The sequence below is a fragment of the Amorphotheca resinae genome, assembly GCF_003019875.1.
Source record: "Amorphotheca resinae ATCC 22711 unplaced genomic scaffold M430scaffold_1, whole genome shotgun sequence".
Taxonomy (NCBI): Eukaryota; Fungi; Ascomycota; class Leotiomycetes; order Helotiales; family Amorphothecaceae; genus Amorphotheca; species Amorphotheca resinae.
The window spans coordinates 1,521,625-1,536,765 of NW_020194471.1; the positions used below are offsets into that span (position 1 = coordinate 1,521,625).

The following is a 15,141-nucleotide window of genomic DNA, read 5'->3' on the forward strand; positions in this document are numbered from 1 at the left end:
CCCCCCCCCGGGGCGCCCAACCCAAAAATCTTTCTATCTCCCTATTCCATCCCATCCCAAACCGTTCCATCTTTACACAAGTGACAACTAATCAATTTCTAACCTCTAAACCCTGAAATTCTGAAATTCCAAGAATCAACACAATTGATCACAGTCACCTTCTCCTTCTCAATTGATCATTTTCTTTTCTTTCATCCCACCCCATGCCCTCATCTTAAGGAAGGGGAAAAAAAGAGTAAGAAAAAGCCAAGAGATTCTCCTACAAAGATATACTTAAAAAAAAGAACCAAAATCCAATTGCATAAAAACAAATAAATTAACAAATAAATACCCCCTCCCCCCCCCCTCCTCATGGATATCTACCAACCACCTAACTACTAATTTCTATGACTCTTCCGGCCCCCTCCAGCTGACGCCCGAAATCTCAGCCGCCCCCTCGATCCCCGCCCTTCTTACGCGGCACCGTAACTACTAACCACCCAGGTACGTGACGGCCCGGGGCGCTTCTATTCGTTCCCGTCTCCCAGCTTTAGCTCCGGACAGATCCCAGGCTAACAGACACATTCAAGGATCGCCGATTCGCCGAGTATCAAGCGAGATACCTTATTCGTCGATTAGTAAGGAAGCGTCAGCCCTATTCTTAGATCGTGCATACGTTAGCCTCCTTACGTAACCACCTTACCTTCAACGTAGAACAGTTCACAGATTCCTCCGGTGGTGATTCTATACAGTAGAATTAGGTGTGTGCGCGAGACAGGCCGGTCTAGAGCAAATAAAAACTTTACGGCGTAGTTAGAAGGATTTTGTAGGCAAGTGGCTATCGGCCGAAGGTCATATACCTGTAATAGTCACATATTTGGGGTCACATGACTAGGGCTTAGTCATGTGACCCCCGCTAATTTTCTTCGTTCCCCTAGAAATTCTCGTTCCCAAAGATTACTTACACAACTAATTGGTACAACAAGTCAAGGTAGTTCCTTACGATACTTACTAAACTATCATCACCACCACGCATAATACTTCGGTACCTATCACCGGCTTGTCTTCTGATAAGAACATGTCAGCGCTAATGATCTCGACATTGACGCTAGCAAGGGGGCGAGTGCTCAATCTGACACCCAACTATTCGTCCACGAGCAAACAGATTGCCAAGCGTATGTACATTCAACATCGTAAGATAATACCGCAAGGTTCTCTGCTTGTTCCGCCAATAGAGGCTACAATCTCGTACAGATTTCTCAGGCTTGCAGGTGCGTGCCGTTCAGCTATCTCAGAAGTTATCTGTAGGTGGCCTGTACTTGGTGACGAGCACGCCAAGATGGGTGCATAGAACGTCAGGATTCAAATCCTGGCGATATCATCTCAATTGCTCCTTCGGGAAATGGACCTCTGCATATCTCCTTTTGGCTACGATGCTGTCGCTGCTTGCACATAGAACTTCTCGCAATCAGGTGGAGTATCACAAGAATTATAGAGCGTAAGCAAAGGCATGGCGAACTTCCATTTAAGTAGATTGGAAGGAGGATGGTCTCTGAGCTGTCTTCGTTCCATTCCAGCGGCTTGTTATAACACATAAACTCTATAAGCATCTCTACTATCAAGTTTCAACATACTGATAGCTCCTGAAAATGCCACCTCTTATCCCCTATCACGTTTCAGCCGGGAGCAACCCCATATCAGTGTATGTCCTGTGATTTCAGGATGCTGAAAAGAGCAACGGAAACTAAAGTTTTGACTGTAGATTTGGCGGTGCTCTTGTCACCGAGTTTCTCGAACCACCTCCAGGTCGATGCTTTTGCTTTCGGCAAACTTACAAGCTGAAACCTCCCACGAGCGACAATGCAGCTGAGAACGAGGCAATTCAGGCAGCTCTCCTCAAGCCTTCGGGGCCACCAGCTCATTTCCATCCTTTTCAAAACGAGTATTTCCGCGTCGTATCTGGACGTATGGCCATCGAGATAGATGGAAAGCAGACTATTCAGACGCCCGAGGATGGCGAAGTTATAGGCCGAGCTGGCTCTATTCATAGGTTCTGGATATCTCCTGACAGCACAGAAGATATGGTCATCATATTGAGTGCCTCTGACAATGGCATGGACTACCAGTTGGATCGTGTCTTCTTTGAGAACTGGTATGGGATCTGGCATGATTACCTTGTCCACGAGGGGAAATTTGACTTGATTCAGCTACTTTGCGTACGTATCTAGAGTTCAAACATTCTCTATATTGGGCTCTCAATTGTACTGGGCTTCATGGCTAATCAACCATTCACATAGACATACGATGCCGGAGACGCATATCTGGTACCTCCAGCATTCCTCCCCAAGTCGGTACGAGTATTCATCGGATATTGGGGTGGGATAATTGTTGGGCGTTGGATCGGCGGTCTACTCGGTTACAAGCCGTTCTTCAAGGAATACACCACCGATTGGGATTACGCTGTGGCCAAAATGCAGTATTCCTTCTTCACGAGGAACAGTATTGCCACGTCGTACAAACTGGCCAAGTCATGGGCGGAACTACAGACCTTTGCCAAATCATGGCTCAATAATGGCGGTGGCACTGCTAAGTTCTTGGATAACGTGTCCAATGGCCAGGTCAATGGCGAGACTCATGCCAACGGCCAAATCAATGGCGAGGTTCATGCCAATGGCCAGATCAATGGCGAGACTCACGCCAGTGGCCAGGTTAATGGCAAGTCTCATGCCAACGGGACTGTTGACGTCAAGGAGGTGACCACACCGTGAAAGGTGTACCGGTCTCCATGTGAGGCTCAGTTTTGATCTGGGTTCTGGAGATGCGGAGACACGTCGCTTATTTTCCACAGTTATATTGTAGGGGTATTTATAAATGGTAGTGAGGCTACAGACATAGATCGTAGATCGTAGACTAGATGAATGGATTTGTAGATTTTTGCCAAGGGTTAACTAAGGTATATATGCTTAGACGATGACAGAGCAGGGCGATGAGGCAATTCAGCTCGTTCACTTAGAGTTTCGTAGTTTGGTTCCACAAATGGACACCTGCATATGCCTCGGACGGGACGAGTGCAGGGGTCGGGTTATCGCGCTGATCCTTATCTCGTATCGGGTACGGGGTATGGTATTTCCATGGCGTCGCCCCTCGGAGTGTAAGACGACGTACAACATCTGCGTCGACATCTGAAATTGTCCTACTTCTGATAACCAGACCCTTTACACCTGTTCATGAAGATATACAGCTATGTTTCTGACGTTCTCGACGCCGGCAGGCAGCAAAGAACGTCGCCCACCCTCATCGAACAAACGAAAGCTTGCGGCCCGCGCCTGTGATAGCTGCCGGCTATTTCGAGTACGCTGTGAAGGACAGCCTCGATGTTCGCAGTGTACTGAGTTTAAGAGAACCTGTACCTTCTCTGAGGGGGGAAGTCAAAAAAGACGGACTGCGTCCATCAACAATCAGTAAGGCTCACGCCTTGCTGCTAAAATCAGTCCTGCTAATATTGTATGCAAGGGACTCGAGAAGAAATAGTATCACTTCACAACCACTCACATTCTCTTTACCCCCGGAGAAGGAGCCTATAGCATCATCCACTCCGTTTGAAGTTGTTCCGAGTAAATCGCAAGCTCCGACACCAGCCTCAAACGCGCCAAATAACCATGTTCATCCTCTCGATTCCGCCAATGTGTTCGCTTCTAAGATAGATGCATACTTCTCATCTATCTCCTCTCTCATACATTATCCGAGCACCGATGAAAGTCCGCCGGTGTACACATCAGTAGCCTCTTCTCCTTACGAAGTCCAAATCGTCACACCAGAAGAAGACCCTCCGTCCGCGTTAGACTTCTCGAAGAGCCAGATCGACGGCCTATTAAATCTTTACTGGACTACTCAGCACCCATTGATGCCTATTTTGGACGAGGATGATGTTTTGAGAAGGTACAACAGTATCTGGGCCCCCGACGGAACACAGCGATATGTTTCGCCCATCATCGATGCCATTACGGCCTTGAGCACTCAATATGCATGTTGTTCTGGAGCAAACGATAGATTGCTTGGCCTCAACCTACCTCTTTTGACAAAAGATGGCAACTACAGTCTCATTGGCAATTTGCTAATCCAGCGCTGTCGGAAACAGATCGATCCTTTCGCATCAGATGAACACTCGATCCTCTCAGCAATCCAATGCTATGCCTTACTGTCCGTGTATCTTCTCAATGCCGCACAGGGTCGTGTTGCATACACTATACTTGGTTCGGCCGTTCGTCTAGCTTACAGCATTGGGCTCAACAAAGAACCTTCTACAAACATACCTGATAGTCAGGTGGAACTTCGACGGCGAATCTGGTGGTTTCTACTTCATCTTGACTTCAAGTGTTCGACCAAGTTAGGGCTACCAGTGGCTGTTTCTATGACGGAGATCTCCTGTCAATTTCCGAGTCGAAACGGACCCGAGCCTGATGATTTCTGCCGATGGAGCTACCACGTCTACTCCGTCAAACTATCCGATGCGGCTTTGAGAGTCTGGGAAACTTCTCGCACAAGAAATGCTACAACAACACTGGAGACTGTTCAGCCCGTCGAGTCTCGAGCAAAAGCTCTTAGTAATGATCTGTGGCCAATACTCGACTGGAAGCAGCAGATTCAACGAAGCGACGAATTCTTCGGCCTTGAGCTAGACTTCATCGATCTCGAAAATTCAACAAAAAGATGCAGTATACGCCGTAATGTCGATCTACCTCCGATGCGATCATTGCAGCGTATTTTGCTCCAACTACAGTACCACGATGCCCTGATAGGTCTATACCGGCAGTTCATCGTTTTTCCAACCAAGAACTTTACGCTGCAACGTAGTCCCAACGCTGACAATCTCGCCACCAATGCTCTCAAACATGCTCTTACTGTAACAGATATCATCCGATGCAATCTTGCCGCCAACGATATCCTGTACGGATGGAGCGATGTTTACCTGTGGCAGTGGAATGCCGTCTTGACAGCTCTGGGATTTATGCTCGCATATCCCACTTGCCACCACTTCAGATTTGCGCGTGCAAGTGTTGAGGACGCCATTCGCGTCTTCGAATTGGTGGCTAATAAGCAGCCGGCAGCTGAGCGAGCAAAAGCAATAGCTCGAGACTTGTGTCAGCGTATCGATAGCGTAGTCGAATACTGTCGATTGCGCCCGACAGAGCACGAGCAGTCACCCGCCAATGCAAGCACAGTACCTCCTTACTCAGCGCAGGGTTCTATTGGAGTTAATTATGGCTCCGAAGAAGCTCTTCGGGGCAATGATCTGGGTGCGTTAGACTCATCAAGTACAGATAACATCGGCGAGCTACAGAATTCTCAGAATTCTATAGAAGCTCAAGCTACTGGGATTGATGGCGATGATCTCTGGGCGTGGACGAATGTTATCAATCCTAGTGAGTGGTTTGATTATCAGACTGAGGTGGTAGAAGGCCTTCTGGCGGATAGAAGTTATGTTGGGATGAGTGCAAATTAAGTGAAACTTCTATTCTAATGACTGCTCTCTATTTAATTCGTCATCCCTAAGTTTTCACAACAACCTTCAAGAGTCCTTTGTCGACAATCTCTGCTTTCCTGGCCTCGAGCTCCTTGACATCCCAATTCACAGAGAAATACCTGCCAAATAAATACGCCGGTCGTTTGGCAGCTAGATAAACGGTCACTCCAGCAGTAAGTTCCGCTGCTCGTTGCAAAGATATTAGCAAGCTTTCATAAAAATAGTTTGTTTCTGATAAGGTATCTACGGGGAGTTCCTGGACGTACGGGTATCCTTAGCAAAAGGCTTGAAACCGTCTAGAGTCATGTCTGTGAGAGTAATTCCTGGAGAAATGCTGAAGACAGCTAAATCAGGATTCTCGTTGGCGAGATGCTCCGTGAATCTCATGACGCTCAGCTTGCTTATAAAGTAACTGCTCAGAGAAGGCGGAACCAATCCTGGACTGGTGACTAGATTGACGATAGTCGGGCTCCCTGAGCTTGCTTGCTTCTCTCTGAGCTTGAGGAAGCCTGCTGTAACGAGGAATGTGCCTTTGACGTTGATGTCGAAGTCTGTCCACCACTTCGCAGGCGAGACTTTTCCGACGACATCGAAGGAACTGCAGACGCGAGTTTAGTTGGAATACGTCTGGGACTTGATGAAGGTATGCTGGGTTTTGTAGGTGATCTAGAAAATAACGGATGGCACTTACTCGGTGAAAACACCCGCATTGTTTATCAATGTATCCACAGCATCAAAGCTTCCTGATATGGCTTCATACAGCTTATCTACTGACGCTTCGTCCGAAATGTCGGTGGGTACGAGCAGCACCTTCAAAGCTGAGTTCGCAGCCAGAGCAGCAGCCTTTGTCTCCTCGAGACCTGCAGTCGTACGTCCCACTAGGATGAGGCCTTTGGAACCGGCTTTAGCATGTGCAACTGCTATGCTCTGTAGATCGTCAGCTCTACTGCTTTGGTCAGATATCAATGAGTGGTGCGTGACTGACTTTACCAATTCCCTTCGAAGCTCCAGTGATGATAGTAACTTTGCCCGCCAGGCTCAGTTCGGGGCTTGTGGGATCAATTGCAGGATACACATCACGATAATAGTCCTTTGTGAAGAGATCGGATTTGGTATGCTGGTCCGGGTCAAACTGAGAAGCCATGGCTGTGATAGCAGAGCAGCGTTCAGTAGAAGATCTTGATAAGATAAGTAGTGAGGGAGTGTGATGGAAATATTATTATAGGACAAGTCACACATTCATCGTAAATTTACGAGACGTCTTTTTAAAATGCCAATGTAATGTTAGTTGGACCCCAATATACCCCTCATCGCATGTGGCTACCCCTCCAAGATAAAGCAGTGGGCCATGCCGCTGCTGACCAAGCATTCGTGATCCGGCAGTTCGATCTCAGTTGTTGGTCTGTTGCATCACATGATACAAAGCAAGGCGGCTTCAGTGAATCAATTGCTTTGCCCGTTGATTTGGTGCCAATCACCCAATGTCCTCTTACGGAATAAACCCACTAGCTATGGGGACTCCCGAAGGAGCTCCGCCAGAAGGAGTAATTACCTAAAGGAGATGACTCCTTTCGGTTAGCGCGCGAAGAATCAACGTCTGGGGCCTGGGGACAACACCCAATTGCTCCTTGTGGCATAGCCTTTTGATATTCAATTGGAGCTATGTGAGATTCATAGAAAGTATGTTGATCAAAAGATTGTTCAAAAGATCACAATGTGCAAGCTGGATGAGACGTTTACTCTGGGAGCATTCTCCTCAAGAGCGTTCTCGTCAACCCCAACATCAAGATGTCGTCTGGTGCGTCTGCAAGCACAAGCACTGAAATCGCTCCGCAAGACGATATCGATAAGCTTCTACAATCATACTTGGAGGGAATCTCTATTTCTCGAAGTGGCGAGAATGATGTTAGCTTCCAAGACTTATCGATTGTTGGAGGGGGACTTGGAGTTGGTTGATTCCTTCCCATATAGCAGGACTATTAGCTAACTGCTCAGGTTCAAAAAGCTCCAACAATCCCATCAGCGGCATTGGATCTCATCAATGTCCTGAATCCCGCCAGATATCTGTCCAAACGTCCAGAACCCTCAAGGACCATCCTTCATAAGTTCAATGGCTCCATTCGAGGTGGGGAAATGCTCTTGGTTATTGGAAAGCCTGGAAGCGGTTGCACTACTTTCCTAAAAGCCATGGCCAACATGCGCGAAGAGTACAAATCTTTTGAAGGACAGATCGTAATTGGTGGCCGGGATGCTATCGAAACGAAGCAAACGTCACCTGGCCATTTTGTCTTTGCCGGTATGATATCTCATTCCTGCATAAATCGGTGGGTAATAGCTCTGACAATGATAACCAGGAGAGGATGATATACATTTTCACAGCTTGTCTGTGGAAAAGACATTAAGGTGAGTATTCTTTGATTTCCATTTAGATCTGGGTTTACTAATGGAATCTACGTAGATTTGCACTGACTACACGCACGCCAATGAACGTCCCGGATCGTCGAAACCGCATTGAAAATGATCTAGAAGCCCTTCTCAAGCTTATGGGTCTACACAATGTATCGAAAACTCAAGTCGGAAACGATTACATCCGAGGGGTGAGTGGAGGAGAGCGTCGAAGAGTGACGCTTGCGGAAGCAATGGTCACTCGAGCAGGGTAAGTCTTCAAATCAGACATATGTGTAGCCCTTACTGATCAAATCTTGAAGTCTTCTTTGCTTCGATAATCCCACAAGAGGACTTGATTCAGCTACTGCGTCCCGATTTCTCAAAGTTGCACGACGAGTTACGGATGAGACGAACTGTGTGACAGTAATGAGCTTATATCAAGCAAGCGAATTGAACGCAAAATACTTCGACAAAGTTATGGTAATCAATTCTGGGCGTGAGATATATTTCGGACCAGTATCGGAAGCAAAAGAATACTTTGAAGCGCTGGGGTTCTACTGCCCACCTAGCACAACATTGCCGGACTTTTTGACATCCATGTCAGGAGACCCCTCAAGTCGTTCAGTTCGGAAGGATTTCAAGGGACAGGTACCTCTAAGTGCCGAGGATTTCGAACGTGCCTTCAAATCAAGTCAACGAGGAGTGGCTCTGAAAACTGATGCGAAAACATTGCCACAGTCGTCGAAGCCGATTTCTTTGAAAGGTCCTAGTCAGAAATACTTTGTTCCCTTTCACAAACAGGTTTACGAATGCACTATCCGTCATTTCCGTATCAATTTCACCGATCGAACAACGTGGGTTGCTGAAGCCACAGGAACCTTGGTACAAGCACTTATGCTGGGAACTCTTTTCTTCAATCAACAGAGCACGACTCTGGGACTGTACACTCGCGGGTCGGCGATATTCTTCTGTGTGCTTATAATGGGCTTGCAGGCTTCTGCAGAATTCGGGAACACATTTGCACAGAGGCCTATTTTGCTGAAACACAATGCCCTCCGATTTTATCGGCCTTCAGCATATGCCCTTGGACAAATTTTCGCTGACATTCCATGGAAGGTTGTGTTTGTGCTCTACAACTTACCTATCTATTGGATGGTCAACCTCAAGCGCAGTGCAGGACACTTTTTTATTTGGCTGTTTGCGCTATACATGACGATGATGGCACTTGGTGTCGTATTCCGTTCTATTGCCGTATTCACCGTTACGCCTGGAAAAGCCATACTGCCAGTCGGTCTGATGTTGAATATTCTCATTATCTATACAGGATTCTACGTGACTCCTCCTGGAATGAAGGTCTGGCTCTCTTGGATTCGCTATCTCAACCCGATGTACTACGGATTTGAATCCGTTATGCTCAACGAAATCGCATCCTCGAGCTACGGTTGTAGCACTGCCGATATTGTCCCCACCGGAGCCGGATTCAGTGATTCTCAATTCCAGTCCTGTGCACTGTCTGGATCTTCTCCTGGAGATCTACTTCTCAAAGGGACCGCATATATTGAGACTTTCTACGATTTTCGGGATTCTCATTTATGGCGCAATGTTGGTATCAATGCTGGATTTTTCCTGTTCTTTTCTGTACTTGTTGCTATTGGTATGGAAGGCTTCAAGGTACCAGCCGGTCAACTTGCGACTGTCTTTTTCAGTAAAGAGCCTGTCGCAGGCGGAGATCGTTCTACAGACATCGAAAAAGCGAATTCGGATGTCGGTACTGAAGCAGAGAAGTACCATGAAGCAGATGCCAGTCATAGGAGCATCGGAAAACCACAGACATTTTCCTGGAAGCAGCTTTCACTAGATGTTGATGTAGCAGGAGAGAAGAAAAGGATCCTGCACGACATATCAGGATACCTAGCGCCAGGTTCGTCTACAGCGCTTATGGGACTTTCTGGCGCCGGAAAGACGACTTTACTCCATGAGCTTTCACAGCGTGGGAGTTTTGGGGTCTTGACAGGCAAAATGTTCCTTGATGATGGGCCTTTGCCCAGATCTATGCGGCGGCGATCAGGATTCGTCCACCAGCAAGATATCCACCTCGACACTTCGACCGTCCGTGAGGCACTTCAGTTGAGCGCTTATCTTCGCCAGCCAGCAGATATCTCAAAGGCTGATAAAGATGCGTATGTCGAGACCGTCCTGTCGATGCTAGGGATTGAGAGTATCGCCGATGCCTTGATTGGTGTGCCAGGTTCAGGCCTCGATCTTGAGCAACGCAAGAGGCTTAGCATTGGTGTAGAGCTCGCCGCAAAACCAGATCTATTGCTATTCCTGGACGAGCCTACTTCTGGCTTGGATGCTAATTCTGCTATGTCAATCATCAGATTGTTGCGAAAACTCTCAAATCTCGGACAAACAGTGCTCTGCACCATTCATCAACCATCCGCAGAGCTAATGGACTACTTTGATAATCTTTTGTTGCTTGTCCCAGGCGGGAAGACGGCTTATTTCGGGCCTCTTGGGGCCCACTGCGAGAGCGCCATAGATTATTTTGCAAGACATGCTCCTCGATGTGGTCCTGAGGAAAATCCCGCAGAATACCTTCTCGATCAGACAGTAAATCCTGAATATGATTGGTCACAGGTACGTATTTCTCAGTCTCGGAATCTTCAAGCAGCTAATTGAGATAGATTTGGAACGAGTCGGACGAGCGAAAGGCTCTACTTCAGAAATTTGACAGGCAAACCACTGAAAAGGCAGCCCCTGAAACAAATGACCAGAACCTCAATTCCTTTGCGACTGGGTATGTCCAGCAGATCCTGATTGTCACTCAGAGGGCATTCCTGAACTATTGGCGGGAGCCAACATATGTCCTCTCTAAAGTTCAGCTCAACATATCCATGGCACTCATGAATGGCCTTACATTCCTCCAACTATCTTCCAGCCTTACGGACTCCAGAAATCGAATGTTCTCCATCTTCGTCAGTGTCATCACAGGACCTGTGCTGAGTCTTTCCGTTGAACCTCGCTTTATCATCCTCCGTGATCAATTTCTGGCGCGGGAGAAAGATAATAGGGCGTATAGCTGGGTCGCCTTCGTCATGAGTGCCATCTTAGTCGAGCTTCCATTCACTCTGTTAGGGGGCCTCATCTACTGGGTCCTCTGGTACTACATGGTTGGCTACTTTGGTGAAACAAGCCGTGCAGGCTATTCTTTCGTCATGTATGAACTCTACTCAGTATTCGTCACCAGTCTAGCTCAGCTCATCGCCGCCATCTTTCCCGTCGTCGGAGCGGCCCACGTAGCTACGGGCTTCGTCTGGCTGATGGTCAACACATTCAACGGTCCGTTATCGCCTCCACCACTCACACCCAGGGGTTGGCGATGGTTCTACAATATATCGCCATTATTCTACTACGTTGAAGGCATGGCTTCTAATGCCATGCACGGATTGAAGATCCAATGCACGAGTTCCGAAACTACAATCTTCAATATCCCAAACTCGACGACTTGTGCACAATATACCCAAGATTTCCTCAACTCTACGGCCTCTACAGGGTATCTTCTCAATCCGTCTGGAGTCTCGCAGTGCGAGTATTGTCCTTATGATGGAGGAGATTCTTACGTAAGTGTTGTCTTTACAATCTACACACTCGAGGTCAAGGTCAAGGTTACTAGTCTTTACAATCTACACACTCGAGGTCAAGGTCAAGGTTACTAGTAGTGCTAACATTCTTGCAGATCGCGCAATACGATTTCAACTACAGCAATCATAGTCGAAATGTCGGTATATTCATAGGTTTCATCCTCTTCAATTATACCATGGTCTTCTGTGCGACATACTTGATCTATCTCAAGAAATGGAAGAAATCCACAAAGAACTGAGTGAGGCCTGGGCTTTTGATTGTCTTGTGAGTTGTCGAGGCGGACAAGGCGGTATGGACTCAAGAACGCTGAACGGCGGGTATCACGGGGTCGATGTAAATCATATTAATAGAACTCCTTGCTTGACCGCATTACGCATATCTAGGAAACACACATATCGAGCTTCTATAGATAGTATAGATAGCTAAAAGGCCAGAAACAAATTGATCAATTGACATCTGGAATATATGAGCCTCGGGAGTGCTTGGTTTTCGTGAAACCTATCTGCTATCATTTCATCCGTAGGCAATCATCTTTTTGCGTTCCTCAGGATCCTACGTGTGTGGTGATAAGTTATAACAGATAGATATCTTCTTCTTCCTCCTCGGTGCCCACTACCTACCCCTTTCCTCCCCCTCCCCCCATCCCGTATCCCACAATCCCATATCCCAGCTTCCAAAATTCCAAGATCGCACCTCCCTACCTACCTACCTACTATGTATCTCTCAGCCTCCCGCCTCCCCCTCTCCGGATGGTACCAGTCCGGTACTACAGATTTAAGTAATTAAAGAGATGGGATTTATACGTAGAGATATGGGGATTATATGGGGATTATATGTAGAGATATGGGGAGGGAATGGGAAGGTTCATGTATGTATGTGTAGGAATGTAGATGGGTTGGTTGAATATCAAAAGTAGGTATGATAACATGACATACCGCTTGCTCCATTATCAAGAAGCCATACAGCAACGAGCGAGTACCTATGATTCAAATTCCCACGAGAAATGCAGCGGATGGATCATGAGAAAATGGGGGGGTATATAAAATATAGGAAGGAACTCCATCCGGTCTAGCCCCAATACCAATACCAATACCAATACCAATACCAATACCAATACCAATACCAAGGACCGATTCTTCTAATCCCCCTCTACTACGCACGCGCCTATCTCGATCAATTCAATCCAATCCAATAATCCATCACGGCTATGTAACGTATACGTCCTAACCCCAAGCACCGAAAAACGCCCGACTCCATACATGTACTGTCTATCTATGAATCCACCTCTACGTCAAGGTCCTCCGGCTCGTCGGGGAGAGACCGCCGGCCCACCCAGCTCGATTTCTTGCCCTCCTCGATTGAATCCAGCATGCGGCATTTCGAGCCCGACTGGCAGACACGTGACCGGCCGAGGTTCTTGAAGCGCGGACCGAGCGGCCCATTAACGTAGTGGTACTGCCCGGCGAAGCGCCACTGGCGCTCATCCGCCAGCTGGTAGAACTTGTCGCCCCAGTGCCCTTTGAACCAGAACCAGCCCATCGGCGCGTCGGGGTTGCAGCTAGCCGGCTGGAGCATGTCGGTCCTCCTGTGCACCTTGGAGGTGTGGGGGGATTCGGGAGACGGGGGCTCCGGGGGCATGGATTTCGCATCGGCGTTGTGGGTGATGGTGGTGTTGAAATGGTAGGCGAGGAAGTTCAGGGCCGGGTCCCAGAGCGGCCCTTTGTCGGTAACGTCGGCGAGGAGCCCAAAGGGGAGGACGTATGGCTGGAGGCCGGGCATGGCATACATCGCGTGGCTACCCAGGGCGGAATACAGCACGGGTCGGCCCTCCCTCCCCTTCCCTTTACCTTTCTCCACGGCCTTGTAAGAATAGGCGGTGCCGCCCGAATGGGCCGAGAAAAAGACGGCCTTGGGGACTCCGTGGTGGAAGCGGATTAGGGAGTGTTCCCAGTCGCCGACGTGATTGCCGAAACGGATGTTTAACACCGTCGTCCCGAGGTTGTAGGAGTAGAAGTAGAACCAGAAGGCGTCCAGGATGCCATTTCCTTTATCAACAAGGATGAGGACGGCGGGAGCGGGAGATCGCCCAGATTGATCGGGTTTGTTGGCAGGGTTGCCGTTGGAGCGCTTGATGAGAGAGCGATGATGCTTCGGTTGTGGCTGCGCACGGAAGGTCGGGGGGAGAGGGGAGGCGCTCTTGGGTCCGAATGGGTCGAACCACACCTCCTTGTCTGCATCATCGGTGGTGTCGACGAAATCGGTATGCGTCTCAACCTCCTCGGACTCCTCCTCGTCTTCGTCTTCGTAGGGGATGGGCTTGTTATAAGCGCTCCCGAGCCAGTCAGGGCGGTCCTCGATATCATCGACGCTCCTCAAGAAGATATTTCGCCCCCTCGGCGCCGCATCGTTGAGCTGGTCGAGATTGTACAGGTCGTAGGCGGACGTGTTGATGGCGGTATGGTTCAGGTACGGCGTGGTATGGGTGAGGTGCTCGGCAAAATCCGACGGCCAGAACTGCTCGCCGGAGTAGAGATGGATCAGCGGGGCGTGGTCGAGGACGTACTGCGGGACATCCTTCAGCACCCTCTTGTCGCCGTCGAAATGCTCCGGCCTCAGTTTCTCACCCACCGGCGCCTCTTCCCAGCCAGCATGCTTCGTGTCGGCCTCGATGTCAGCGAGGAGCTCCTGGTGCCGGTGGTGCCGCCGTCTCCGCTGCTGCCAGGCGGGATCGGGACGGTAATGGGCAAGACCGCAGAGGCCGAACGTGCGGCAGGCCAGACGGTCTAGCAGGTAGGGAGATGAGGCAATCCAGGCGAGATTCTCGCGATCCTCCTCGCTGGGGTGGGTGTTGGGGTCGAGGTGACGACGGAGGGAAGCGAGGGCAAACCAGGAGATGGCGACGAAGAGAACGACGGCGAAGATGCGCGAGACGAACATCGGGGGGGTTTGTGCGGACCAGCCGGGTTCAAGGGCGAAGTCGCCGAGGGGAGAAGGGCGGGAGGTAGGTGAGGTCAGTGGCAGGCTCGCGACGCATTGAAGGCGGCGTGAAGCCGGGAGGTCGACGAGGGAGGCCGGCGATAACGATGGAGAGGTGAGAGGTGAGAGGTGGGAGGGGGGGGAGGTGGAGGGGCAGCGAAGGGACGAAAGGAGGACAGAGCGAAAGACGAAAGCAGCAGCAGAGATTGACAGCAGCTGGCAGCAGGGCAAGCAAGCAATATAAACAGCGAACGAAGGCGGGAGAGATAAAGCGATGATGCTGATGCTGACGATGGGGGATGATGGATGAATGATGGATGATGGATGATGATGGAGAGAGAAAGTCTGGACTCGGAACGCGGGATGCTTCCCTGCGGCGCTAGGCTCGAGAAGGGGATAGTGCGGGGGAGTGTGAGAGGCTAGGCGAGGATAAGCGAGACCAAGCGAGGGATACGGCAGGCGGGAAGACGTATTTTTCCCCTTTTCGGTTCCCCGGCGGACAGGATCATCCCGCCGGGCGCATCGATCCTTGCTGCCCGACACTTCCGGCCGCCTCTCCCGCCCAGGTGCCGGATTACAAAGCAGAGATCGGACACGCCACTATCGAGTGATGTGTATGTAGTCTTATC

The 15,141-nt window shown here is 49.3% G+C and overlaps 5 protein-coding genes across 5 annotated transcripts; 3 read left to right on the forward strand and 2 right to left on the reverse strand.

The window, feature by feature from the left end:
- Window positions 1–1,628: 1,628 nt before the first annotated feature.
- On the forward strand, window positions 1,629–2,747 carry M430DRAFT_46671 (hypothetical protein; the record flags this gene model as incomplete). The annotated part of the gene is made up of 3 exons (XM_024867866.1): window positions 1,629–1,681; window positions 1,742–2,195; window positions 2,277–2,747. The coding sequence occupies 3 exons, from the start codon at window positions 1,629–1,631 to the stop codon at window positions 2,745–2,747; spliced, it is 978 nt and encodes a 325-aa protein (XP_024725112.1).
- A 475-nt stretch (window positions 2,748–3,222) lies between these two features.
- Window positions 3,223–5,482, forward strand: M430DRAFT_46672 (hypothetical protein; the record flags this gene model as incomplete). The annotated part of the gene is made up of 2 exons (XM_024867867.1): window positions 3,223–3,440; window positions 3,493–5,482. The coding sequence occupies 2 exons, from the start codon at window positions 3,223–3,225 to the stop codon at window positions 5,480–5,482; spliced, it is 2,208 nt and encodes a 735-aa protein (XP_024725113.1).
- A 46-nt stretch (window positions 5,483–5,528) lies between these two features.
- Window positions 5,529–6,647, reverse strand: M430DRAFT_14856 (hypothetical protein; the record flags this gene model as incomplete). Its single annotated transcript, XM_024863129.1, has 4 exons — window positions 5,529–5,686; window positions 5,770–6,101; window positions 6,195–6,430; window positions 6,489–6,647. 4 exons carry the CDS (start codon window positions 6,645–6,647, stop codon window positions 5,529–5,531), a joined length of 885 nt encoding a protein of 294 aa, XP_024725114.1.
- A 570-nt stretch (window positions 6,648–7,217) lies between these two features.
- Window positions 7,218–11,988, forward strand: M430DRAFT_55084 (hypothetical protein; the record flags this gene model as incomplete). The annotated part of the gene is made up of 7 exons (XM_024868517.1): window positions 7,218–7,301; window positions 7,499–7,827; window positions 7,883–7,906; window positions 7,962–8,159; window positions 8,212–10,531; window positions 10,579–11,514; window positions 11,631–11,988. The coding sequence occupies 7 exons, from the start codon at window positions 7,218–7,220 to the stop codon at window positions 11,772–11,774; spliced, it is 4,035 nt and encodes a 1,344-aa protein (XP_024725115.1). The 3' UTR covers window positions 11,775–11,988.
- An 820-nt stretch (window positions 11,989–12,808) lies between these two features.
- M430DRAFT_24027 (hypothetical protein) lies at window positions 12,809–14,473 on the reverse strand (the record flags this gene model as incomplete). The annotated part of the gene is made up of 1 exon (XM_024865001.1): window positions 12,809–14,473. One exon carries the CDS (start codon window positions 14,471–14,473, stop codon window positions 12,809–12,811), a length of 1,665 nt encoding a protein of 554 aa, XP_024725116.1.
- Between the last annotated feature and the right edge of the window lie 668 nt (window positions 14,474–15,141).